The sequence below is a fragment of the Podarcis erhardii genome (genome assembly GCF_964252035.2).
Source record: "Podarcis erhardii genome assembly, chromosome: 2".
NCBI lineage: Eukaryota > Metazoa > Chordata > Lepidosauria > Squamata > Lacertidae > Podarcis > Podarcis erhardii.
Genome location: NC_138498.1, coordinates 118,650,117 through 118,675,346, shown reverse-complemented (window position 1 = coordinate 118,675,346; position 25,230 = coordinate 118,650,117). Strand labels below are relative to the sequence as shown.

General features: G+C 47.8%; 2 protein-coding genes across 7 annotated transcripts; both read left to right on the top strand.

Moving 5' to 3' along the window:
• The first annotated feature begins 823 nt into the window (after window positions 1-823).
• On the top strand, window positions 824-12,880 carry LOC309336577 (uncharacterized protein). Of its 6 annotated transcripts, none has more exons than XM_081852556.1 (6): window positions 824-928; window positions 2,113-2,918; window positions 4,411-4,968; window positions 8,644-8,773; window positions 10,119-10,211; window positions 10,673-12,880. In XM_081852556.1, the coding sequence occupies exons 2-6, from the start codon at window positions 2,190-2,192 to the stop codon at window positions 11,587-11,589; spliced, it is 2,427 nt and encodes an 808-aa protein (XP_081708682.1). In that variant the 5' UTR covers window positions 824-928; window positions 2,113-2,189; the 3' UTR covers window positions 11,590-12,880. The 6 variants fall into 6 exon arrangements, with proteins under 6 accessions (XP_081708682.1, XP_081708681.1, XP_081708686.1 ...); XM_081852555.1 differs by having other exon boundaries at window positions 4,411-4,986; window positions 8,659-8,773; XM_081852560.1 differs by lacking the exon at window positions 10,119-10,211 and having other exon boundaries at window positions 10,676-12,880.
• Window positions 12,881-15,873: 2,993 nt separating this feature from the next.
• Window positions 15,874-24,702, top strand: LOC309336867 (zinc finger protein with KRAB and SCAN domains 5-like). Its single transcript, XM_081853315.1, has 5 exons — window positions 15,874-16,325; window positions 18,496-19,463; window positions 21,255-21,390; window positions 22,360-22,470; window positions 23,438-24,702. The coding sequence occupies exons 2-5, from the start codon at window positions 18,663-18,665 to the stop codon at window positions 23,929-23,931; spliced, it is 1,542 nt and encodes a 513-aa protein (XP_081709441.1). The 5' UTR covers window positions 15,874-16,325; window positions 18,496-18,662; the 3' UTR covers window positions 23,932-24,702.
• The last annotated feature ends 528 nt before the right edge of the window (window positions 24,703-25,230 follow it).

Below are 25,230 nucleotides of genomic sequence, written 5' to 3'. Positions count from 1 at the left end.
TCTCATGAGGTGGCCAAAGTATTGGAGCCTCAGCTTCAGGATCTGTCCTTCCAGTGAGCAATCAGGGCTGATTTCCTTCGGATCGGTTTGATCTTCTTGCAGTCCATGGGACTCTCAAGAGTCTCCTCCAGCACCAGAATTCAAAAGCATCAGCGATCTTTATGGTCCAGCTCTCACTTCCATAAGGATCCTAGACAGACAGATGTAAAACCTAGGACGGAAACGCCCAACAACTTAGTGGAAGAGCATAATCTTTTAATGCAGACGTTTCTATACTCATAAATCTCCCTAGGGCTGAAAGTGCCGCCCCGCCTGAAACCCAGGACAGCACTGCCAGTCAGTGCAGACGTCCTGATCTGACTCGGAAGAAAGCAGGTTCCTCTGCTGCTCGGGCTCCCAGTGATACACTTCCAAGGGAGGACAGCTCCCCCCAGATTTTTTTTTTTTACACGACAATCTGCCCTTTCCCCGCGATTCCCACCCATTTGGCTCCAGCCTTGCTGCAGCTGAGCCTGCCTGCTCTCAGAATTATAGAACTGTAGAAAGGGACCCCGAGGGTCATCTAGTCCGACCCCATTGCTCCCACCTCTGTACTGCGGTGTGTGTGGGGGGGCTGGACTAGATGACCCCTGGGGATCCCTCCCAAAAGTCTTACGATTCTCTGATTCTGCGCAAGAGGCCCCTTCCCTCCCAGCCATAGGGGGAAAATGACGTTTCCCGGAGCAAGAGCTCCAAAGGGGTTAAACCAACCGAGCTTCGCTTCCTAGAAAAGACAGCAGAGAGGGAGGGACGGGGGGGGGTGAGATGAGGATTTATGGGGCGGGGGGGGGAGCAGGCAAAGGGTCTTTTCCTGTCGTGGGAGGAGGGGGCGCCTGGGAAGACCCTTTTTCCCCCTGCAAGAAGAAGAAAGAGTGTGCACCCTGGAGGGGTGAGCATGCAGGGAGAGGGGGCGGAGGAGGAAAGGGGCACCCCATAGATCCCCCCCTCCCCACCCTTCGGATCCTGGCACAGCAGGATCCTTCCCACTCAGCTCCTTCCAGATCAGGGAAAGGAGGCAGGACCCCTCTATGGAAGGAAGGACATACGGATGCAGATCTATACCTAGGTAAAGTGGGTCATCTAGCATTGTATTGTCAACACTGGCTGGCAGCAGCTCTCCAGGGTTTCCGGCAGGGTGGGATTCCCATTCATTATCAACATTCACGAGAGAGATGATAGATAGATAGATAGATAGATAGATAGATAGATAGATAGATAGATAGATCCTCTTGAATATGGTATACGGTGCTTTTTTTCTTTAAAAATGTTAAGGGATAATCTCATTTTGACTCCAGAAAATCACCATTTTATAGTTCAAATCAGGAAAAATACAGTAAATGGACAAGAGTACATAGATTCACAAAATGTTTAGGGGTATGCCTGTGTCCCCCCAGAAAAAAGCACTGTGTGTGTGTACACCAAACGTTCCTGTTCGCCCAGGCATTTGATGGCTGAAAAGATGCTGCTCCTCACAGCCTTGAAATGATTATCTGTTTAAAATATATATAATATATATATAATCTGTGAGGATGGCTCACATGTGACTCTTTAAAAAGTATTATAGGTGTGCTTAGGTTGTTGTTTTTTTTAGATGCTCAAAACGTTTTGATTGTTATCTTGGATTGTTCGCTGTTGTTTGTGGCCCCGGGCTCCTTTGAAAGGAAAGGCGGAAATTTAATACATACAGAGAAGGAAAAGGACCAGGGACCAGGACATTTTCACTGGGGTACGGTTGCAAAGGCTTCGTGCACACCACACATTCAAAGGACACTGTTCCCCGCCCCCCCAAAAAATAATAATCCTGGGAAATGTAGTTGCATAGGTACAGTTCCCAGCACTCCTAAGAAACTACAGTTCCCAGGAGGGGAAGACATGTGCTTTAAATGTATGGTGTGAGCTTAGTCTCTCCTTTATTAGTAGGTGATAGTATTAAAACTACAAAAGAGTAAAAACAAATGCAGATTTTTTCAGTATAACTTAAATGCAGTTACCATTTTTTAGCTGCAATATTAGAGCTCTCTGTTTTCTTGTGAATGCATTTTCTCTTTTGTTTCTACCCTTTTCATTCTCTAGGCAGAAGCTCAGGATGCCTATCGATTTGTTCTAGCGTTGTCCGTAATGTGCCCTTACGTTTGTAAAGCCACTTGAGAATGAAAATGGGGAATCAGGACACCACAGGCGACACATTGCAGGAGGCGCCAGGGAGAAAAGGGAAAAGCACAGGTTTCCTCCAGGATGGGAACATCAAGGAATTCTTGCATAGGTTTCCAGGAGGGCAAGTGAAGGAGGAGCCAGGCGAGGAGCCGACAGAAGCCCCATGGCAGGAGCTCCTGAAGAAAATGGAGTTGCCTCGGTCCGAGTGGGAGAAGCCACAGTTGCCCGAGGAGCTGCTGGACGACGCGAAGTCTTTCCTGGCCTCTTTCGAACGAGTGGCCAAAACCTGCCGGTGGCCCAGGGAGGAGTGGGCGGCCCGAATCCTGCCAGCCCTCACGGGAGATGCTGAGCAGGTGGACTTCAGTGGGCTGGAAGGCAAAGACAAAGAGGATTATGGGAAAGTGAAGGCGGCCATCTTGAGAGTGGAGGCCAAGAAGAGGGAAGAGCAACGTCAACGTTTCAGATGCTTCTGCTACCAGGAGGCCGAGGGGCCCAGAGGGACGTACCTACGGCTCCGGGGACTTTGCTACGGGTGGCTGAAGGTGGAGAGGCTCTCGAAGGAGCAGATCCTGGAGCTGGTGATCCTGGAGCAGTTCCTGGCCATCCTGCCGCCCGAGATGCAGAGCTGGGTCAAAGAACAAGGTCCAGAGGCTTGTCCCCAGGTGGTGTCGCTCGCAGAGGATTTCCTGCTGAGGCCACGAGAGGCCAAGGGGCAGGAGAAACAGGTGACACCCATGGGTTGCAATGTTTGTGTGCGGCATAAAGCTATTTTTAAAATATTTCTTACTACTACATTACTACTGCCATGGTCGAAGGCAGTATGATTATGAATGCCAGTTGCTTGAAGCCACAAGTCATGCTTGGGGGCTTTCCTTGGGGACGTCTGGCTAGCCATTGTGATAACAGGATAGAATCAAAGAATCACAGAATTTTATTTTTACAGTGGTGCCTCGCAAGACGAAATTAATCCGTTCCGCGAGTCTCTTCGTCTAGCGGTTTTTTCGTCTTGCGAAGCAAGCCCATTGATGGCTTAGCGGATTAGCGGCTTTTAGCGGCTTTTAGCGGCTTATCGGATCAGCTGATAAGCGGCTTAGCGGCTTAGAAAAAGGGGGGGAAGGGGGGAAAACCCGCAGGAACTCGCAAAACATTTTCGTCTTGCAAAGCAAGCCCATAGGGAAATTCGTTTTGCGAAGCGCCTCCAAAACGGAAAACCCTTTTGTCTAGCGGGTTTTCCGTCTTGCGAGGCGTTCGTCTTGCGGGGCACCACTGTATTTTTATTTTTTTTATTCAAAATTATAACAAGACATATTATCCCAAAACATATCCTTATTCTCCCCCCCCCCATTTTTCTCCCTCCCCCCTCCCACACAGAACTCCCACCCCACCCCACCCCACGACTTTCCTCAGTTCCAAGTCTTTGGTTTCTCTAATAATGCTGTTTTCTGCATGTTACAAAGTTGTATAGATCCTCAAACTGTTTAGCTGATTATTATCAGTAAAAAAATTGTGAATGTTTATTCAAAACCTGCCAAGGAGTCCAGTTCGCTTTGTTGCGTCTTCAAATTCTTTGTAAAGGGTTCCCATTCATCCTTAAAGTCACAGTTATCCTTGTCCCGTAGCTTATATGTCAATTTTGCCAGTTCTGCATAATCCATCAATTTTTCTTGCCATGATTCTTTAGTTGGGTTTTCTTCAGTCTTCCATCCTTGTGCTACCAGAACTCTCGCAGCCATTGTCGCATACATCACAGAATTTTAGAGCTGGAAGTGACTGCGTGGATCATCTAGTCCAGCCCCCTGAAATATAGGAATCGTATGCCTGACATGAGGACTCGAACCCACAACCCTGAGATTAAGAGTCTCATGCTCTACTGACTGAGCTATTTAAGGATGGGTTTCTTAGTTATGTTTAATTGCATTGCCCCAACGTCAGCCAGTGAGCTTCATCACTGAGTGACGATTTGAACTCTGGTCCTAGTCCAACACTCTAACCCAGTGTTTTCCAAACTTGAGTCTCCAGCTGTTTTTGGACTACAATTCCCATCGTTCCTTGCCACTGGTCTTGCTAGCTAGGGACGATGGGAGTTGTAGTCCAAAAACAGATGGCGCCCCAAGTTTGGAAAACACTGACAAGCAACGATGGCTTTGACCCTTAGGTGAATTTCCTTTTTCATCAATATCGAGCCCTATGGCTTGAAATATCTGTTTTGATTGACAGGTGTCCCTGAAGATGGTTGAGTCTCCTCACTCAGGCTGGGAAATGCCACAGTGGTCGGAGGAGCCCACACCATGGGATGACATGAAGGCCTTCCTGGCCTCCTTTGAGCAAGTGGCCCAAGCCTGCCGGTGGCCCCCGGAAGAATGGGCAGCCCGGCTCCTGCCTGTCTTCAGAGGAGAAGCCGAGAGGACCTTTAGCAGCCTGGAGGCCGGAGACAAAGGGGATTATGGAAAGGTGAAGGCAGCCATTTTGCGACAGGACGCCATCAGGAGGGAGAAGAACCGCCAACACTTCAGGCACTTCTGCTACCAGGAGGCCGAGGGGCCGAGAGGGGCTTACAGTAGACTACAGAAACTTTGTAGAGGGTGGCTGGCCGTCGAAGGACACACCAAGGAGCAGATTCTGGATCTGTTGGTCCTGGAGCAGTTCCTGGCTGTCCTGCCGCCGGAGGTACAGAGCTGGGTCAAGGGACAGGACCCAGAAAGCTGCTCCCAGGCGGTGGCCCTGGCCGAGGATTACCTGCAGAGGCGGCAAGAGGCCGAGAGAGAGGAGAAACAGGTGAAACTATTTCCCTATGTGCGGCACAAGGCCAGGGATGTGAAGGAGAGAGAAGTATAGCTTGGGGTGGTTGATGGACTGCGCCTTGTGCCTCGTTTTCCTTGGTTGTTGTTAATAATAATAATAATAATAATAATAATAATAATAATAATAATAATAATTTATTTATACCCCGCCCATCTGGCTGGGCTTCCCCAGCCACTCTGAGCGGCTTCCAACAAAATATTAAAATACCGTAATACATCAAACATTAAAAGCTTCCCTAAACAGGGCTGCCTTCAGATGTCTTCTAAGAGTCTGGAAGTTGTTGTTCTCTTTGCCATCTGGGAGGAAGGCGTTCCACAGGGTGGGTGCCACCACCGAGAAGGCCCTCTGGCTGATTCCCTGTAGCTTTGCTTCTCGCAATGAGGGAACCGCCAGAAGGCCCTCGGCGCTGGACCTCAGTGTCTGGGCAGAACGATGGAGGTGGAGACGCTCCTTCAGGTATACTGGGCCTTTGAGGCTATTTAGGGCTTTAAAGGTCAGCACCAACACTTTGAATTGTGCTCAGAAACGTACAGGGAGCCAATGTAGGTCTTTCAAGACCAGTGTTATGTGGTCTTGGCCGCTCCCAGTCACCAGTCTAGCTGCCACATTCTGGATTAGTTGTAGTTTCCAGGTCACCTTCAAAGGTAGCCCTACATAGAGCGCACTGCAGTAGTCCAAGCAGGAGATAACCAGAGCATGCACCACTCTGGCAAGACAGTCCTTGGGCAGGTAGGGTCTCAGCCTACATACCAGATGGAGCTGGTAAACAGCTGCCCTAGACACAGAATTGACCTGCGCTTCCATGGACAGCTGTGAGTCCAAAATGACTCCCAGGCTGCGCACCTGGTCCTTCAGGGGCACAGTTACCCCATTCAGGACCAGGGAATCCTCCACACCCGCCTGCCTCCTCTCCCCCCAAAACAGTACTTCTGTCTTGTCAGGATTCAATCTCAATCTGTTAGCCGCCATCCTTGAAGGCCAAGTTAGGTGCAATGTTTCTTATGGAAGCACCCGACGTTTTTTGCGGAAGCACCCAAGTCTGAAAGGGTTGCTCTTATTCTTACTCTTAAGCATAAATAAGAATAAAAGAAAATTATTATAAATTATTTTGGAGATGGTATTTAATGCCAGTCAGATTAAATCAAATAAACAAGGAATATTCGGTTTTATGTTGGAGGGGATGCCAGGAAACCGGGAATTACGTTCACATGCAGTGGGGGTGTAAATATGTACAATTTTTTTTGCCAAAGAGTGTTTAACAGAAATCACTGGCTTAAAGCTGACCGAAAGTCCAGAGGTAGCATTATCATCAATTTACGATGGAGTGGAAGGTTTGCAGGCTATGAAGGGCTTGCTCACAAATTTATTGACAGCTGCACAAGTTATGATAGGCAGGAAGTGGATGGGGCAAGCGGAATATACAATGGAAGAATGGTATAAAGAGGTGTGGGATATAGCTATTAATGATAATGATAATATAGCTATTAAGGTAAGACGGGGAATATGCAGGAGAAATGATTTTGAGGAGATATGGAAGGTGTTTGTAGAATTTGTTTTTTGTTTTTTGTTTTTAAATAATTTTTATTGGGTTTTTACATTTTATAACAACAAAACACACACAAAAACAAAAACACACAAACACACAAATACAATTACATACCCTAATTTTCTTTACCCACTTTCATTGACTTCCCCCCACCCCCTCCTCTTACATCCCAGTTCCAAAATTAATTCAGCAAGTTCTTACCTAACCTCTTAAACATATTCATATTATTTTTAAAAATTAAATTCTTTTTGTTTATCTATATTCAACTTATCCAATTCTCTTATAATCATTAATTTCTTTTTTTTTAAGGTCGATCTAACTTCCCTTCCACAAATTTTCCCTTTATTATATTAATTATAGGTCACATTGACCAAGTAAAACAAATCATAACATTTTATAATTCTATTCTCTCTCCCCCCCCTGCCCCGGTTCCTGTCCCTTCCCAGACAAATGTCCAAAAAACAAACAAAAAATAGTTCTTAGCCCGGATTCCTCACGTCCGAGGCGTCTGATTCTCTGTCAGTCCCTCTCTGCCAACTATATTGGTAATCCTCTTTGTTGGTCCTAAGACCCCAAAGGAGTTCAGTCAGAGTCACATCATATTTTCTTTCATCCAGAATGTTAAAGAGTGTTTGCTGCGAAGGACCATCTAGTTTTCCATACTCAAGAGGAAAGTCCCAATCATGTTGCTTTATTCTTTTTAGTTTTAATATTCCAAGTACTCTAGGGACTTCCCTCTTCTTCTTTCTCATCTTTCGCAGGTTTGTAATCCAAAGGTCTTCTTGCTCATACTCTAACAATGCAGATTCCTGGTTGATATTTTCCACTTGTAGTGTCTGAGCTCCTTCTTTCTTCTCTGTCAATTCCAAAGGCATCTCTTCCTGCTCAGCTGCAGAGTTTTTATCATACGTCTCCTTTGTGCATTCAGCAGAGTTGTTTGTTTCAGAATTCAAGGTCATAAAAACTTTACTCAAAGCCATACTCTGCTCCTGCAGGATTCCCACGAGAAAGAACATTTTTTCTATCTCCGCCAGTAATTTTCCCTCTGCAGCCATTGTAATGTCACTAATTCCCCCTAGGGGGCTTTCAGTTATTTAGTAGTCCTTTTCCGATAATCTGTTACTTTGTTATTATCAATACTTTGTTTCCAATCGCCTCAGTTCAAATGTATCACCTTTAATTCCAAGAGTTGTTAAATAACAAAATTCTTTACTTTGTCCGCCCGTTTGACAGCTTCTTTGACAGCTGTCAAACTCCTTTCATTTCTTCCTCCGGCACCCAAATAGGACACTCCCGGGTTTTTTGGGGGGGATTACACACAAAGTTCCAAAGTTCCCTTTCTCTCCAGCACAAAATCTTCTTCTATCAAATTTGTGAAAAACTTTTAAATCATCAAAACAGTATTCATTCCGCCTTAATTCTCCGTTCCTTGCTTTAAATCGTCTATAAGTAGAGGGGGTGCGGACTTCCCTTTAACACATCCCCCGATCGTGCCGAATTCACAGGATAAAATTTTTAAAGTCCAAATTCCACTACTCGCGGGTCCTTTGTTATCCAGTCCAAATTTTGGGAAGAAAGTCAGCGCTCTCCGGCCATGGCTTGCGGCTTCGCTCCACTGAAGTAGCGGTCTACTCTCAGCACCACGCCACTCTCCGTACCCTCTCCGTAGCCTTTAAAAAGGCTCTTCGTGGGTCGGGGAGGGCGCTTAAGGTGCCCACCGAGTCACCAAGTCCGCAGGCTTCCGCGCCTGCGGTTTCTGAGGGTCCCCGTGTCGCCGGCACGGCAAGACCCGTCTTCAGTAGAGCCGATTCCCTCCGGAGCTCGGAGGGAATCCGCCATTAGCCGTTCGCGCTAACCCGGAAGTTTTCGGTGTTTGTAGAATTTGTACTGTTAAAACAGAAAGGGGTCAAACCAAAGCAAGAGGTGTTGAAATTTTGGGAGGTTGGATGGTTCCAATGGAATGGTCTCGGTGGTGGGGTGCACATTTTTATTCTTATTTATTTAAGATTATTTCTTTATTAAAACAAAAATAATAATTAAAAATTAAAAGCAGGCTCCATAATGTAAAAAAAAAAAAGAGGGATTGCTCTCTGCTGTTGCAGGTGGCGTTGGAGGAGGAGGAGGAAGATGCAAATTTCTCGGATGCAGGGCAGTCTCCGTGGGACTCCGAAGAGGGGCACCTCTGTGTGGTAATCAAGCAGGAAGTTGAGGATGGAGAGGCCAGTCCGTGTGGTGAGGAGACATTTGCCTTTCTTTGAGCTCGAGTCCTTGCCTGGGTTAAGCTCAGCTGAGGCTCCTCCATATTCCCAGGTCTAGAGGATGGGCCTCTAGTCTGATCCAGCAGCCCTTTTCTAACATCTTTTTCCCGTTGCCAGTTCTGAATGGCTAAGATTCAACTGCCCATATAGAATATCCTATTATTATTATTATTATTATTATTATCTGAGGGTGTTAGCACTACCAACAGGGCTCCATTTTCTGCTCGCAGCACACAAGAGGGTCTGTAGGGAAAGTGGCAGTCTAGTCAATGTTATTCTTTCAAGAATAGTGGGAAAGTAAACAACAACAACAACAACAACAACAATTTATTATTTATACTCCACCCATCTGGCTGAGTTTCCCCATCCACTCCGAACAGAATATTAAAAACACGATGAAACTTCAGACATTAAGAACTTCCCTAAACAGGGTTGCCTTCAGACGTCTTCTAAAAGTCAAGATAGTTGTTTATTTCCTTGACATCTGACGGGAGGGCGTTCCACAGGGCGGGCGCCACCACCGAGGAGGCCCTCTGCCTGGTTCCTTGTGGCTTCACTTCTCACAGTGAGGGAACTGCCAGAAGGCCCTCGGTGCTGGATCTCAGTGACCTGAATTATTTTATTTCTACTATATATGTTATTTCTACTATATATTTTGGAAAGTTGTTTATCCTCTACCGATCTGGACACATTTGGATATCACAGCCAAATTTTGCCCAAAATTCCTGCAAGGACAGAGCAGGGTGTTGTGCATGGACGCCATCTTGAATCCAGATGGCGGACTGAACCTTTCAAAATGGCACCTTTTGCATTTCTGAGCAATGCCAGGCACACAGGCTTCTAGTAAATAAAAATAAAATAAGATTCAACTGCCAATCCAGTCAGCCTGTGTTACATGAAATTGGGGGAGCGGCATCTTTTCCTCGTCTCCACTTATCTGGGAGTAAGTCCTACTGAACGCAACAGGTCTTACCGCTGAGTAGACATGTACAAGATTGCACCCTTAATTTGGTTTTAGGCACTACTTGAATACTCTCAGCTTTTTATTCCATTGTTGTTTGTTGTTGTTTCTCAGGCTGTGCGCACACCATACATTTAAAACTCATTTCCCCCTCTCCAAATCATCCTGGGAACTGTAGTTTGTATCTCTCGCAGAGCTACAATTCCCAGCACCCTTCGCAAACTACACTTCCTGTGTGCTTCATTGTATTTCATGTTTTACCACTGCTTTTTGCCTTGAGCTCTCTTGGCAGAAGTAAAGATGAGATACAAAAGTTTTAAATTCATAAAATGAAGGCATTTCTCTTCCTCCCAAGAAGACTGGGCTGTGAGAGGAATCGTGGTGGAGGAAGGCCTCGAGGTGGAAGGCAGTCTGAGGTGCTCTCCAGGAGGATTTCAAGAGCTGGCTGAGAGTTGTTTATTTGTTTATATCTTTCTAAAAGCAATGATACCGCTTAGCATAATAAAAATCTCTAAGCAGGTTATGTAGGGATCACCAGTGTTGTGTTTATTGGGCACACGGCACCTTTGAGCCTCCGCTCACCCCGCCACCCTCTTTCCCACTTCCTACCAGGCTGGGAAAAGAGATTTAAACTTCTTCACCCATCCCAGTGCCAAGTCCCATTTGATATTTTCACCACTGCAAGCCAAACTGGTGAGTTCGGGGGCAGGTTAGGCCCCTGTGCTGAGCAATACCCACCTCTGGTTCCAGCCAATAAAAGTTGGTAAGGGTGGGAAATTTGTGGCCTTCGAGAAATGGTTGGGCTTTGCCTCCCATCAACCCAATATAGCCAAAAGGGAAATAATGGGTCTAATAACTGTTCAAGGTAACCAGTACTTCCATTGGGTAAGATTTCTCTCTTTCTCCCACCAGTAGATATGTGCAAGACTGAAAATGAGGAGGAACCAAGCGAAGCGTCTGTGGAAAGATTTGAGGATGCTGGGAATACGTGCCCCGTGTGTGGGAAAAACTTCAGCTGCAAATCGGACCTTAACAGACACCAGAGAACCCACACAGGAGAGAAACCATTTCGATGCTTTGAGTGCGGGAAGAGCTTCAGTCGGGGCGACTACCTTATTTTGCACCAAAGGCTTCACAGAGGGGAGAAACCCTATAAGTGCTCAGAGTGCGGGAAGGGCTTCTATCGAAGCACGCGCCTTATTTCACATAAGAGAATCCACCTGGCGGAGAAGCTGTATAAATGTTCTGGCTGCAGCAAGAGCTTCTGTGACCAGTCCAGACTTATGCAACATAAGAGGACGCAGCACTCAAGCGAGAGGCCGTATAAATGTTCAGAGTGCGGAAAGAGCTTCATTCGGAAAGCACACCTTACTAGACATCAAAGAATCCACACAGGCAAGATACTATACAAATGCTTAGAGTGTGACAGGAGCTTCAGTTGTAGCAAGCATCTTATTTCACACCAAAGAATCCACACTGGAGAGAAGCCGCATAAATGCCCAGCGTGTGGGAAGAGCTTTAATTTCAGCGGGAACCTTACTTCACACCTGAGAATGCATACAGGAGAGAAACCATTTGAATGCTCGGAGTGCGGGAAGACTTTCAGTCGGAGTGCCCACCTCACCTTACATCAGAGAACCCACACGGGGGAGAAGCCATACAGCTGCTTGGAGTGCGGAAAGAGCTTCAGTCAGAGCAGCAACCTTACTTCGCACCAGAGAATCCACACAGGGGAGAAGCCTTATAAATGCTCGGTGTGTGACAAGAGCTTTGGCCGGGGTGACTCTCTTATTTCCCATCAAAAAACCCACGTGGCAGAAACCATATAAATGCCCAGAGTGTGGAAAGAGCTTTTTGCCAAAAGCACGCACCTTATTTCACACGAGAAAATTTGCAGATGAGGGAGGAACCGCAGGAAAAATGCTGTGCCGTCAATGCTTAGAACTGGGAAACGGCTTTGGCAAAAAGACAACTCTTGCTACACCACAAAGAATGTACAACTCTGAAAACCATCTGCTTGTTCTCATCTGCTCCACTGAAACATACATAGCGAATAAAATTAGAAAAGGTTTATCAACGGATGTTGAGCAGAGCTTTCCAGACTTTTAACGTTGGTGACACACTTTTTAGACATGCATCCTTTTGTGACACAGTAATTCAGTTTTGCTAGCAAACTGGAGGTTAAACTAACCCCTTTCCAGCCCTGGGAGGCGTGTGGGGAACGTCCGTGCGACACAACTACACACCGCAGCCGACTCACTGAAATATCGCAACACACAGTTTGGAAAGCTCTGGTACAGAGAGAGACAGGACTAGATTTTGTCTTTCCCAAGGTCTCTTGAAAGCCAAAGAGACACTATATTGCGGCCTAAAGTGATTTGAATTGGGTCATCTGAAATCCTTAGTTGGGGGGCAAGCCTTAAGTTGGCTACTAGATTTGGGCCTTCTGTCCTGGAAACTGAGAACACTGTCATGGAACAAGGAGGCATATCTACAGTTACTGAGGGTAGGGACCAATATTACAAAGTTCAGGTACCTTTGTGAAAGAGCTTCACAAGTACGGCACATTAAACAGGTTTTAACAAAGTACGATTAGCCTTGTTCTTGTTGATGGCTGTCTGTGTGGTGATCTGTAGAGCCTACAAGTCTGGGAGGCTCATAAAGGTGCGCTCCCGTTGCTCTGTCCCAGCTCCTGCCAACCTAGCAGTTCGAAAGCACACCAGTGCAAGCAGATAAATAGGTACCACTGCGGTGGGAAGGTAAACGGCGTTTCCATGCACTCTGGTTTCTGTCTCGGTGTTCCATTAAGCCAGAAGCTGTTTAGTCATGCTGGCCACATGACCCGGAAAGCTGTCTGTGGACAAACGCCAGCTCCCTCGGCCTGAAAGCGAGATGAGCACCGCAACCCCATAGTTGCCTTTGACTGGACTTAATCATCCAGGGGTCCTTTACCTTTACCAATCCTTGGAATATCGAGGTAGGAAAAAACTCCTGGAGAGAATTCCTCGAGAGCCACAATCTTTCAAACATTTTCCTTGATGAGTCTGGAGAGCTCGAAAGCTTCCGTATGTTTTGTGACATTTTTGGTTGGTCCTAATAAAAAAGTATGGCTCAGCTGTGGATTTGGGAGTTTTCTCCCAAACGGAAATTATTTCTCTTCATTCCTACATATTCATTCCTACATATTCATTCCCCACCACCACCCGGGATCCTGTTTCTGTTATCTGGTGGGCAACAATTCCCTGTCCCTGACTTAAAAGAATGGCATAGGATGTATTGTGGAATACCTCTGAGGAGACCCTGGAGAGCAGCTGCCAGTCAGAGTTGGTATCAGTAGGCTAGATGGAGCTATGGCCTGGCTCTGCATAAGGCAAGCGGCAGGTGTAACATGCCATATGCACCATCTGTTTAAATTCTATTTGTCAGTGGGCCTGTTTAACTTGGGACAAGTTAAAAACGATTAGCAACCCTATAAGCAGAAATAAAGGAGGCAGAAAGGGCAGGAAAATCAGTTCAGAAGGTTGTAGGACTAACTTAGGCACACTAATTCCAATGGGTCTACTCTTTAAGTAGAGGTTAGGAGGCTGCCACCCAGTACAGTTGCCAACTTTTTTTGGCTAGAGACTGCCCCAGTGCCATTGACATTTTAGGCATTGGCTGCATAGCTTTAAAACACCATGATATGGATTTTTTTTAAAGAAATATTTTATTTCCATTTAAAAAACAATATTATACATTCAAATCGGACTCCCCCCCCCAATTTTTCTAATCCTTTTTATCTCATTTTTTACCTTAACTCACATTATCAGTGTTGCAACAATCCCGCTAACATTTTTAAGTATACACAGTGGTCTTTAAGATATTCTATAAACTTTTCCCACTCTTGACTGAATTTCTTGTCATCTTGGTGCCTGATCCTGGCAGTCATCTTTGTCATTTTGGCATATTCCATCATCTTGGTTACATGATACTGTTTTAAACTGCCCTGCATTGCAGGGGTTTGGAATACATGAGCCTTGGGGTTCCCTTCCAGCTCCATAATACTTTATGATTCCATATCGTAGCTTCTTTCCCAAAAAGTATGGGAGCTGTGGTTTGCTAAGGGAGCTGTTAGCAGACCTCTGTTCCCCTCCTAGAGCTACAATTCTCAGAGTGGTTTAAACAATAAATCCCCCTTTATAGGGAACTCTCGGAAGGGGAAGGCAGCACCTTCAGAAACTGTGGTCCCCATGATTCTTTGGCGGGGGCTATTAGCATGGCTGCTTAAAGCGGTATGATGCTGCTTTAAATATGTAGTGCAGGTTATATTTTTTGCAAAACATGCATACTTTACTTATCCATTGTTTCTAAGAAGTCATGTTGGTTGAATCTGTATTTTGCTATACTGAAAACTAATAGAAATATTTGCAGTTACAGATAGGTAGCCATGTTGGTCTGCCTTAGTCAAAACAAAAAATTCCTTCCAGTAGCACCTTAAAGACCAACTAAGTTAGTTCTAGGTATGAGCTTTCGTGTGCATGCACACTTCTTCAGATACACTGAAACAGAAGTCACCAGACCCTTCTATATAGTGGGAAGGTGGGGAGGGGTATTACTCAGAAGGGTGGTGGGAATGGGTGATTGGCAGATGGCTGTGATGAGCCTGTTGACGACTCTTAACGACTGCAATAGGTCTTGCAGGAAAAAGCAAGGGGTGAGAAGGTGAAAAATGGCTTTGTCATGTATAATGAGATAAGAATCCAATGTCTTTGTTCAGACCAGGTCTCTCCATGGTTTTAAGTTTGGTAATAAGTTGCAATTCAGCAGCTTCTCTTTCCAGTCTATTTCTGAAATTTCTTTGTAATAGAACAGCTACTTTGAGATCTTGTATAGAATGTCCTGGGAGATTGAAGTGTTCTCCTACTGGTTTCTCTGTCTTGTGATTCCTGATGTCAGATTTATGTCCGTTTATCCTTTGGCGTAAGGTTTGGCCTGTTTGTCCAATATAGAGAGCTGAAGGACACTGCAGGACACAGAAATATTTGGAGAATATACAGTGGTACCTCGGGATGCGAACGGGATCCATTCCGGAGCCCTGTTCACATCCTGAAGTGAACACAACCCGCATCTGCGGGTCGCCTTTTGCCGCTTCTATGCATGCGCGTGATGTCATTTTGACTGCGCATGCGCGCGCAATGGAACCTGGTAGTAATGCGCTCCCTTACTTCCAGGTTGCCGTGGAGCGCAACCCAAAAATACTTAACTTGAAGCACATTTATCCCAAGGTATGACTGTATATATATTTTCCTGTTACAGATAGGTAGCCGTGTTGGTCTGCCAGTCAAAACAAAAAATTCCGTCCAGTAGCACCTTAAAGACCAACTAAGTTAGTTCTAGGTATGAGCTTTTGTGTGTATCTGAAGAAGTGTGCATGCACACGAAAGCTCATACCTAGAACTAACTTAGTTGGTCTTTAAGGTGCTACTGGAAGGAATTTTTTGTTTTTATATATTATATTATATTATATTATATTATATTATATTATATTATATTATATTATATTATATTAATTATATTAATTATATTATATTATATTATATTGTATTGTATTGTATTATATTGTATTATATTATATTATATTCAGTGCTTTTTTCTGGGGGGACACGGGTACGCATACCCCTAAACATTTTGTGAATCTAATGGGAGAAGAAACTTTAAAATTTCAAAGATTTAGTTTCTTCTCTAGCACGGTGAACCATCAGTTCCATTGCTACCTCTCATGGGGGCTTCATTTCCAGTCACGGTACTTCCTGAGTCTCAGACGGAATGAGAGTACCCCTAAACTTACTTTTTTTAAGAAAAAAAAAGCACTGTATATATTTATATTTTCTCATAATATACTGGAGATAAGCCCCCAGTCTCCCTGTCTCAGCACAGAGCTCCTGCTGCCTGATCTCCTTCAAACAAAGGGAATTTCTATTTTTGCACTCTCTTCCCCCCTCCTAACCCCTATTTCAAATCCCCCCCTCTGCCCTAACAATTTTATTTACTCCAAGCTTTGCAACAGGGAGGGAGGTGTGATGTCATTTCCTGCCAGGCCCGCAATGCATCCTGGGACTTGTATTATAGTTCCTTGTTGCTGTGAACTACCATTCCCAAGGAAGCTTTTGCAAAGTGCCTGCCTTGTGCATTTAAAGCGGCCGCGGCTATTTTAATAATGATAATTATTATTCATTTATTTTTTTAAGCCAATGCACAAGGAAGGGAAAGAGAGAGGCGGGTGCAGACCAGGGGTTTGGAAGAGGGGAGCTGAGCAGGCGCCTCGCTCGGGCTGCAGAAAGTCGCGCACTCCGAGCAGCAGTTTTTGCAGGGCGTTTTCTTCCGCGTAAAGCCACAAAGGATCGGGCCGCCGGGAGATCGGTTGCTGGCTTTGCTCTGGAAGGGCAGCGAGACGCATCTGCGGGGTCTGTGCCGGGAGAAATCAGGAATTTAGATTCACTTTCCTCCCCCCCAAGACACGTTGTTGCTTTGGGGTTCTGGGGATCCCTCCTTGCGGGGAGGAAGGAGCACGTGGCTTTGGATCTGGGTGAGTCCAGAAGGGGTCGATCCTGCACGTCTAGGAGAACCAGGAACAGGCGGGGGTGGGATGGCTGAAGGGCAATATGGGATATATATATATATATATTTCATTTATAAACCACCTTTTATCTTCCAAACAGCTCAAGGTGCTCTCTGTGGTTCGCCTCTTCCCCATTTCATCCTTACCACAACCCCGCGAGGTAGCTTAGGCTGAGAGGCAGCGACTGACCCAAGGTCACCCAGTGAGCCGCATGGCTGAGTGGGAATTCGAACCCAGCTCTCCCAGGTCCTAGTCCAGGACTCTAACCATTACACCACACGGGCTTCGCTGTGTCTCGAAGCTGAAATCCCAGGGTGGCGGAACTGGAGGAGAGGACCAGAGTTCGAATCCCTACTCAGCCGCGAAGCTACCTAGGTTACCTTGGGCCAGTCCCTGGGGTGCCTTGAATGATGGTTATGGTGCTGGGGGCAACACTGGCCTCCATCCCTCTTCCTTCCTTCCTTCCTTCCTTCCTTCCTTCCTTCCTTCCTTCCTGGCCTCCATCCCCCTTCCTTCCTTCCTTCCTGGCCTCCATCCCCCTTCCTTCCTTCCTTCCTTCCTTCCTGGCCTCCATCCCCCTTCCTTCCTTCCTTCCTTCTTTCCTTCCTTCCTTGCCTCCATCCCCCTTCCTTCCTTCCTTCCTTCCTTCCTTCCTGGCCTCCATCCCCCTTCCTTCCTTCCTTCCTTCCTTCCTTCCTTCCTTCCTTCCTTCCTTCCTGGCCTCCATCTCCCTTCCTTCCTTCCTTCCTTCCTTCCTTCCTTCCTGGCCTCCATCCCCCTTCCTTCCTTCTTTCCTTCCTTCCTTCCTTCCTTCCTTCCTTCCTTCCTTCCTTCCTGGCCTCCATCCCCCTCCCTTCCTTCCTTCCTTCCTTCCTTCCTTCCTTCCTTCCTTCCTGGCCTCCATCCCTCTTCCTTCCTTCCTTCCTTCCTGGCCTCCACCCCCCTTCCTTCCTTCCTTGCCTCCATCCCTCTTCCTTACTTCCTTTCTTTCTTTCCCTCGTCTGATGCCCCTCTCGCATCTCTGCCTCCCAAAGGCTTGCACAGCTGTTTGTTGCAGCAGCCCTGGCTACAAGCTCTGCAGGCAAATGGTGCCTCTGGGGCTGGCCAGGGGGTGCTTCCGTGGCCCCTGTGGGGCAGTGTGAGGAGGCACCTCTCTTTGGGGCAGTGGGCGCAACTCAGAGACTAAGGGCGGCGGCAGCAGCAGCGGCTGCCCAGAGGACTCCCAAGGAGAGGGGAGAGGAGAGGAGGCTGAGGGAACGCTCCACAACGGAGGGAGTTTGAAAAGGGATGAGGGGCTGCAAGCAAGGGGACATATAACTGGGCTCCTGAGCCCCACAGGGGTGCCGCAGAAAGAATGTGCAGTCATACCTCATGTTACATTTGCTTCATGATACATTTTTTCAGGTTAAGTCCCGCGGCAACCCGGAAGTACCAGAAAGTTCCAGGTTTCGCCGCATTCACAGACACGCAAAATGACATCACGTGCATGCGCAGAAGCAGCGGATCGCAACCCGTGTGCGCGCAGACGTGCCGCTGCGGGTTGCGTTCTATTCGTATTGTGAACGGGCCTCTGGAACAGATCCCGTTCGCAACCAGAGGTACCACTGTAGTTGGTCAAGGGAGCTGTGGACCTAAAAAGGTTGCAATCACCAGAGGAAAAGTCAGCTAGGAACTGTGTAAACAAACAACCAAACTCTAGCAGGTAGAGCACGGGACTCTTGATCTCAGGGTCCTGTGTTCGAGTCCCTTGTTGAGCAAAAGATTCCTGAATAGCAGGGGGTTGAACTAGATGACCTTCGCAATTCTGTGATTATTTATTTGCTGGGAGTGAAGCCCCACCGTGTTCAATGGATTATTCTCTCTAGTAAAAACCTAGGAAGCTGTCTTATACTGAGCACATCTGGCTCAATGTTGGCAACACGGACTGGCATCAGTTCTCCGTTGTTTCAGGCAGGGAGTCTATCCCAGATCTGCCAGGATTTGAACCTGGGACCCTTTGAAGCAGGACCGTTGAATTACGGGCCTCCCCCAATCCTTGAGTGCTGTATCAGTGTTGTACGGGCACAGGGGCGACTTGCTTCATATTGTGCATAGTCTCTCCCAATCCTGGAATCATTCCCTTATTATTTCCCCACAGGAAGAAATCTCCTGAGCTCTGCAGCTCAGCCTGGCCCAACTGTGAGCAAAGAAAGTCAGATGTTGGATGCTGAGCGGTCCATCGGTCCAGCATCATTTGCGACCGGCGCTTGGGAGATTGCATCTCGGAGCTAGGCGAAGTTAGTTCCTTGCAAGAGAGAGAACAACATGGCTGCCGACCAGGGACCCAAGTCGGGATTTGGCCTCCGGCTCACACCCGCTCTGGAACTCTCCAGGAACAAAGCGGGGGGTCAGGATCCGGCCTGCCCCGGAGCAGGAATTGGGAAGCCACCATGTGTGCTTCAGGCTGGAAGCATCTGGGGCTTCCTCCACAAAATCCCAGCGGACCAGGTGAAACCGGAACCAGGAGAGGCCACCCTCCAGCACTGGGAAACCCAGTGGCAGGAGTTCCTAAGGAAAATCGAGTCTCAGCCTTCCTCAGCCTGGGGGCTCCCACAGTTACCAGAGGAGCCCACGCCCTGGGACGACACAGAGGGGTTTTTGGCCTCCTTTGAGCAAGTGGCTGAAGCCTGCCGGTGGCCCCGGGCCGAGTGGGTGGCCCGCCTCCAGCCAGCCCTCAGCGGAGAAGCCGAGTGGGCCTTTCGAAGCCTGGAGGCCGGAGACAGAGAGGATTATGGGAAAGTGAAGGCGGCCATCTTGCGCGGGGACACCATGAGCAGGGAGGAGCAGCGCCAGCGCTTCCGGCGCTTCTGCTACCAGGAGGCCGAGGGGCCACGAGGGGCCTACGGCCAACTCCAAAAACTTTGCCAGGGGTGGCTGAAGGTCAAGAGGCGCTCGAAGGAGCAGATCCTGGAGCTGCTGATCCTGGAGCAGTTCCTGACCATCCTGCCACCGGAGATGCAGAGCTGGGTCAGGGGACAGGACCCGGAAAGCTGCTCACAGGCGGTGGCCCTGGCCGAGGAGTTCCTGCAGGTGCGGCAAGTGGCCTCTCGGAGCCGGGAGCAGCAGGTGAGGTGTGGCCTGTGGCAATCTTGGGATAGGAGAGGAACCGAGCGCATGTTGGAGCCAGTGGGGGTATGTGCTATTATGCTCAGGTTCCCGCTTGTGGCCTTCGCGTTGGGGCATCTGGTTGGCCACTGCGAGAACAGGATGATGGAGGAGACACTCTGCTTCTTACGACCTTCACACCATTGTGTGAATCTCAGAAGATGCTAAGAGGGGAGGGTTTGTACACGGGGCAGGCAAAATCCTAAAACCCTTGAATCTGCTGATGTCTTCCTCTTGTGCTTGAGGGGTATTGTTTTGCCTGGGTGAGGATTAGCCCACAGAAACTGAATTTGTTGTTAGAATTGTAGAGTTCAAAGGGACCACGAGCATCATCTAGTCCAACCCCCTGCAATGCAGGAATCTTTCTCGAACCCGCAACCCTGAGATTAAGAGTCTTGCGCTCTACCATCTGAGCTGTCTTGAGCCCTATTCTGTAAGCCACCCAGAGTGGTCGGGGAAACCCAGCCAGATGGGCAGGGTATAAATAATAAAAAATACTATTATTATTATTATTATTATTATTAAATATTAGGGGTATTTGAGCACACACACTCACTCCTTTTCACTGCCCTTCTTTTTTAAAAAAACAAATTGTGTTTCTATTAATTTTTTGCATAACATAATGCTAGTGATGAATCAGAAACACAGAAATGCAAGCCAAATTACTTGTAACACAGTCAAATAAAGCAGAGTGGGTCTCGTTTGGTTTGGCTAGGTAGACACAAATGGAGCTGAGACCCAGCAATTCCTAAACTCCTGCCGCCCGGGGAACACTCTGGAGAGACTTGTTAGACTGAGAAAAAGGACAGAATGTTAAATTCTGCCACCATTTTCATCATTAAAAAGAAAAAAAATCAGAGAAACGGCAAAAGTGATTTGTGTCACAAGCAAAAGCATGCATGCCGTTGCTGTCTGTTGATGTGAATTTTTAATGGGGCAAAATTTAAATGAACCATATAAAATACAGTGGTACCTCGGGTTACAAACACTTCAGGTTACAGATTCCGCTAACCCGGAAGTAGTACCTCAGGTTAAGAACTTTACCTCAGGGTGAGAACAGAAATCTCGTGGTGGCAACAGGAGGCCCCACTAGCTAAAGTGGTACCTCAGGTTAAGAATGGTTTCAGGTTAAGAACGGACCTCCAGAACGAATTAAGTTCTTAACCTGAGGTACCACTGTAAATGAATTGGGAAAAGGAAGAGGGAGGAGCAAGGGTTTCTGGAGGGGGGTGTTGTGGTCTAGGTTCGAAAGCGGACAGCTTCGTGGAGAACAAGGCTATGAACAGCTGCCGCAGGAGGAGAAGGTGCCATTGCACTCGGATCGTGCCCACAAATGTCTCATGGGCCTCTGGTTGGCCACTGAGAAGAGGGTGCTGGACTCGATGGGCAGCTGCCCTGATCTGGTTGGCCTCTTCTTGCGTCCTTAAGTGAAACGAGGCCCTCCAGAAGTTTGTCAGAGTAGACGTTAAGTGTCGCAACTTCCTCTGAGTCACGGATGAAGGGCAAAGCATATCGGGCTCGCTGTGTCCCTTGCACAACCTTATAATACGGTTCAGCTTCTGAGACCGGGCCACGTGTCTCTTAATGTAAAACCAGAGGAGATTTCTCAGGCTCCTGCCGCAAGCCCTCAACCAAATGCCACTCTTCCAGAAGAAATTGAAATTGATGAGATGTGAATAGGAACCCCCCCCAACCCCCTGGCAGACTTTTCTCCTTATTTCCTAAATGGCTCCATCCTTGCTATTTTTCCAGGCTGTGGCAGAAGTGGTCGCCCCACTTCCAGCAGAAGAACAGGCTCTGTCTGGTGCCAAGGAGTTGAGGAGACCCAAGCAGGAGGTTGATGGTGGAGCAGTTGACTCCCTCATGGACCGAGAGGCCAGCCAACTGGGTAAGACTTCCTCAGTCCTTGGTTTTGCCAGGGTCTTCTCCCACTCACAGAAAGCCTGGCATCTTGGACCGGAAAACGCAGTTGGTCCAGTACGATTTATTTGATGTACAGTGGTACCTCTGGTTACAGACACTTCAGGTTACAAACTCCGCTAACTCAGAAATAGTACCTCAGGTTCAGAACTTTGCTTCAGAATGAGAACAGATATCACGCGGTGGCAGTGGGAGGCCCCATTAGCTAAAGTGGTGCTTCAGGTTAAGAACAGCTTCAGGTTAAGAACAAACTTCCAGAACGAATTAAGTTCTTAACCCGAGGTACCGCAAGTTTTTTAAATTCTGCTCTTCGGCCCCGAAAGGTTCCTAGAGGGGCTTATGGCGACCGATATTAACATGGTGCCTGCCCCTCAGGCTTAGGAATCCAAAAGACATGACACAAAAGGAAAAGAGATGGGGCAGGAGGAGGGGAAAGCGATGGCAAAAGCAGGCACCAGTTCTCGGCTGCAAATTTCTTGTAAGTGTTTTTCGGGACGTAAACGTTGACAACATAATCATTATAGAGCATTTTCCCCAAACCTCCACCTGTTTCTCCTCCTCCCAAGTGAAGGTTCACTGCTGGTGAAGCCCAGTGGTTGACCTCCCAGCCAACATTTTTTTGAAGTGCCTAGTTAGACTACGGAACTCTCTCCCACTGGAGTCAATGATGGCCACCTAGATGGCTTTGAAAGAAGATGAGATAAATTCAGGGCTGTCAGTTGCTACTAGCCACGACAACTTTGCTCTGCCTACACGGCTGGAGGCAATTCTGAGCACCAGTTTCTGGAAACCACAGGAGGGGAGATGGCTCTTGTGGTCGAATCCTGCTTGTGGCTTATGGTTGGCCACTGTGGGAGCAGGATACTGAGCTAGATGGGCCATTGGCCTGATCCAGCAGGCTTTTCTTACGTTCAGTATCATCTCCCTTTGTCTCCAGAAGAGAACAGCACCATCAAGGGTTTTCAGCTAGGAGGTCCTCGCTCAGAAGACGTGCTTGAGATCTCGCCAGGAGGATCCCGAGAGAGCCTCACCTTCACAGCGGAGATTGGTGAGAAGGAGGAACCTTGAGACTGATTTGCCATAGAGCTGGGGGAACCTCACAGGAGAACGCGTTTGGTGCAAGGGGGACGTTGTAATGACCAAAGGGCCACAGCAGGGATGGGGAACATGCTGGCGGACTCCCGTTCCCATCAGCCCCTGCCAGCATGGCCTGATGGCCAGGGATGATGGGAGTTGTAGTCCGGTGACACGCAGAGCAGTGACTAGTGAGTTTCATTAGGCCTGGTAGGGCAGAAAGCAGGAAGACCCATAAGTGCTAAAGCAGTTCCATCAAAATATTAAAATAAACACCCCCATCAAAACAGGACAGCAGCTAGAAACAGCTGTTAAAGAAGGAAACTCGGATCAGGAGATTGAGGAAATATTTGTCTACACAGGTATGTCCTCAAGAGCCGGTGGAATGCCAATACTGATGGCACCTCTTCTCATATATATATTACAATTTAGAATATTCATTTAAACAGCCTTAAAATATCAGTGACTTCCTTTCTTCCCTTTCCATGGTTCATTTTGAATAACATAAATCCCTGCATATTTTATATCAACTAAACCATTCAGTATTCCATTATTACCGCTCCCTCTTGTGGGATGCAGATTCCATCAAAACTTATTTACACTGTTGAATTTATCTTAATGCTGCCAACGTTTTCAAGTGCACACAATTTCCTCCCATATATTCAATAAACATCTTCTTCAAACGCATGTTCTTCTTGTTCTCTTATTCTCTTAAGTTAGGTCCGCAAGCTGCACATATTCCATCAGTTTAAGTTGCCATTCTTCTTCTTTGCTCGTTTTCCATTTTGGGGCTAACGAAACACGGGCCGCAGTAGCGGCATACATAAATAACCTTTTTTGACACCTCTGCCAGCAGGACTCCCCTTTATCTTTATCTTTATCTTTTATCTTTTCCCCATTTCCGAGGTTCCCATTTGACAAAGATTTCCTCTCTGTTCCAGGAGGTGCTAGGCTGGTGCATGAACAGGGCGGGGAACTTTTGGGGGCTCCCCCGACGAAATCGGGCCGTTGGAACGAAGAAGGAATCTGCAGCCCACAAGAGGGGGCGGAGAGGTGGGCCAAAGACCTGGCGCAGGGGTGGAAGATGAACCCCACGGCTATTCCAGCCGGCGACCTTTGCCAAACGTCGGCTCCACAAAGACTGCACAAAGGAGGGGGAAGCAGGCAGTGCCCTCTGTGCGGGAAAGTTTTCACGACACAATCCAGCGTCAAGAGACACCTGAGAATCCACACAGGGGAGAGGCCGTATAAATGCTCCTATTGTGGGAAAACCTTTAACCAGAGAGTAATCCTAACGAACCACGAGAAAATCCACACGGAGCGGAGATCGTCCCAAGGCTCCGACGGTGGGGAAGGCTTCAGGAAAGAAGCGAGCATCCCTGGACATCAGAGAATATATTTGGTTACTAGTGATGATGACGCTATACCCTGCTAGGGGGGCGACCCGTATCCTGTTTGTGGGCTTCCCATTGGTTGGCCACTGTGGCAGACAAGATGTTGGACTAGAGAGGCACTGAAGCCTAGTACGCCTTATGGCGCCACCATGAGGAGTAATGCATTTACCGCAGCGTAAGCTTTTGTGAGACTGGAATCCACCAAAAAAAAACCCCACAATAACTTGATTGAGCCATTAAGGTGGCAAAATACTTTCCCCCTCGTTTTTGCAACAGCGGCTGGAGGGATGAATGTGAAAATTCTCCATTGTACAGGTGGTTTCGATAGCACAGCCCTCCCTGTGCTCCTTCCAGAAAAGTGAGAGGGTGTCGGGGACCCGCAGGACAATGACGACTGTGCAGTGGGGAATGTGGGGGCTGGAGTCTGACTCAGGAAAGGAGGGACAGTGGTTTGTGGGGATCTGCACCAGCCAGGAGGCAAGAGTCCGAGGAAGGGGAAGTGTCGGGAGTTGGAAAACAGGATGGTTCGGGAGGAGAAAGAAGCAGGGAGCCACACACACCCTCTCCCGTGTCACTGTCCCCCAGAACCAGGAGGGGATTGAAAGGGGAGGAGCAGAGGAAATTGCAGGCAGAGTCTCCGACTGCATGCATGCAAGCCATCGGGGGAAGATACATAAACTGGTGGAGGGGAACTGGTTTTGCAACTGCTCCTTGAAATAGCTGCCTGACCATTAGATTGGGGTGCACAGGTGTCCAGAGCTGTAGAAGCGACTGTGTTATCGTTGACAATAAATACTTAACTATCGGCCGTATGCATTGCTTGCCTGGGAAGTGCCCTTGACAGAGGGGTTATGCCCCTTGGGACTGGTGGGATGGACTGAAGGGAGCCTGACAGTAGGTGGCGCCAGAGAGCCAATGACAGGCAGAGCCAGCCGATTCTGGTTTTGCCCAAGGGGCGACCCCGAGACTCAGGCGGAGGAAGTGGGCGGGCAGTGCCACTCACTGGATGGGTTTCAGGTAAGAAAGCAGGGCAAGCAAGGGCAGGCTGTGGGCAGAGTAAAGTTGGGGCATCCTCTGGGATGATCAGAGCTCGAGGACATATTCCAGCCAGGCAAAAACGCTCAAGGAGAGTTTGGCCTCTATGCCTTAGCTGCTCCCCCCAACAACGTGACTAGATAAATATTTTGTTGGAACGTTCTCCTAAACCAGTGTTTCCCAAACTTGGGTCTCCAGCTGTTTGTGGACTACAATTCCCATCGTCCCTGACCACTGGTCCTGCTAGCTAGGGATGATGGGAGTTGTAGTCCAAGAATCAGCTGGAACCCCAAGTTGGGGAAACA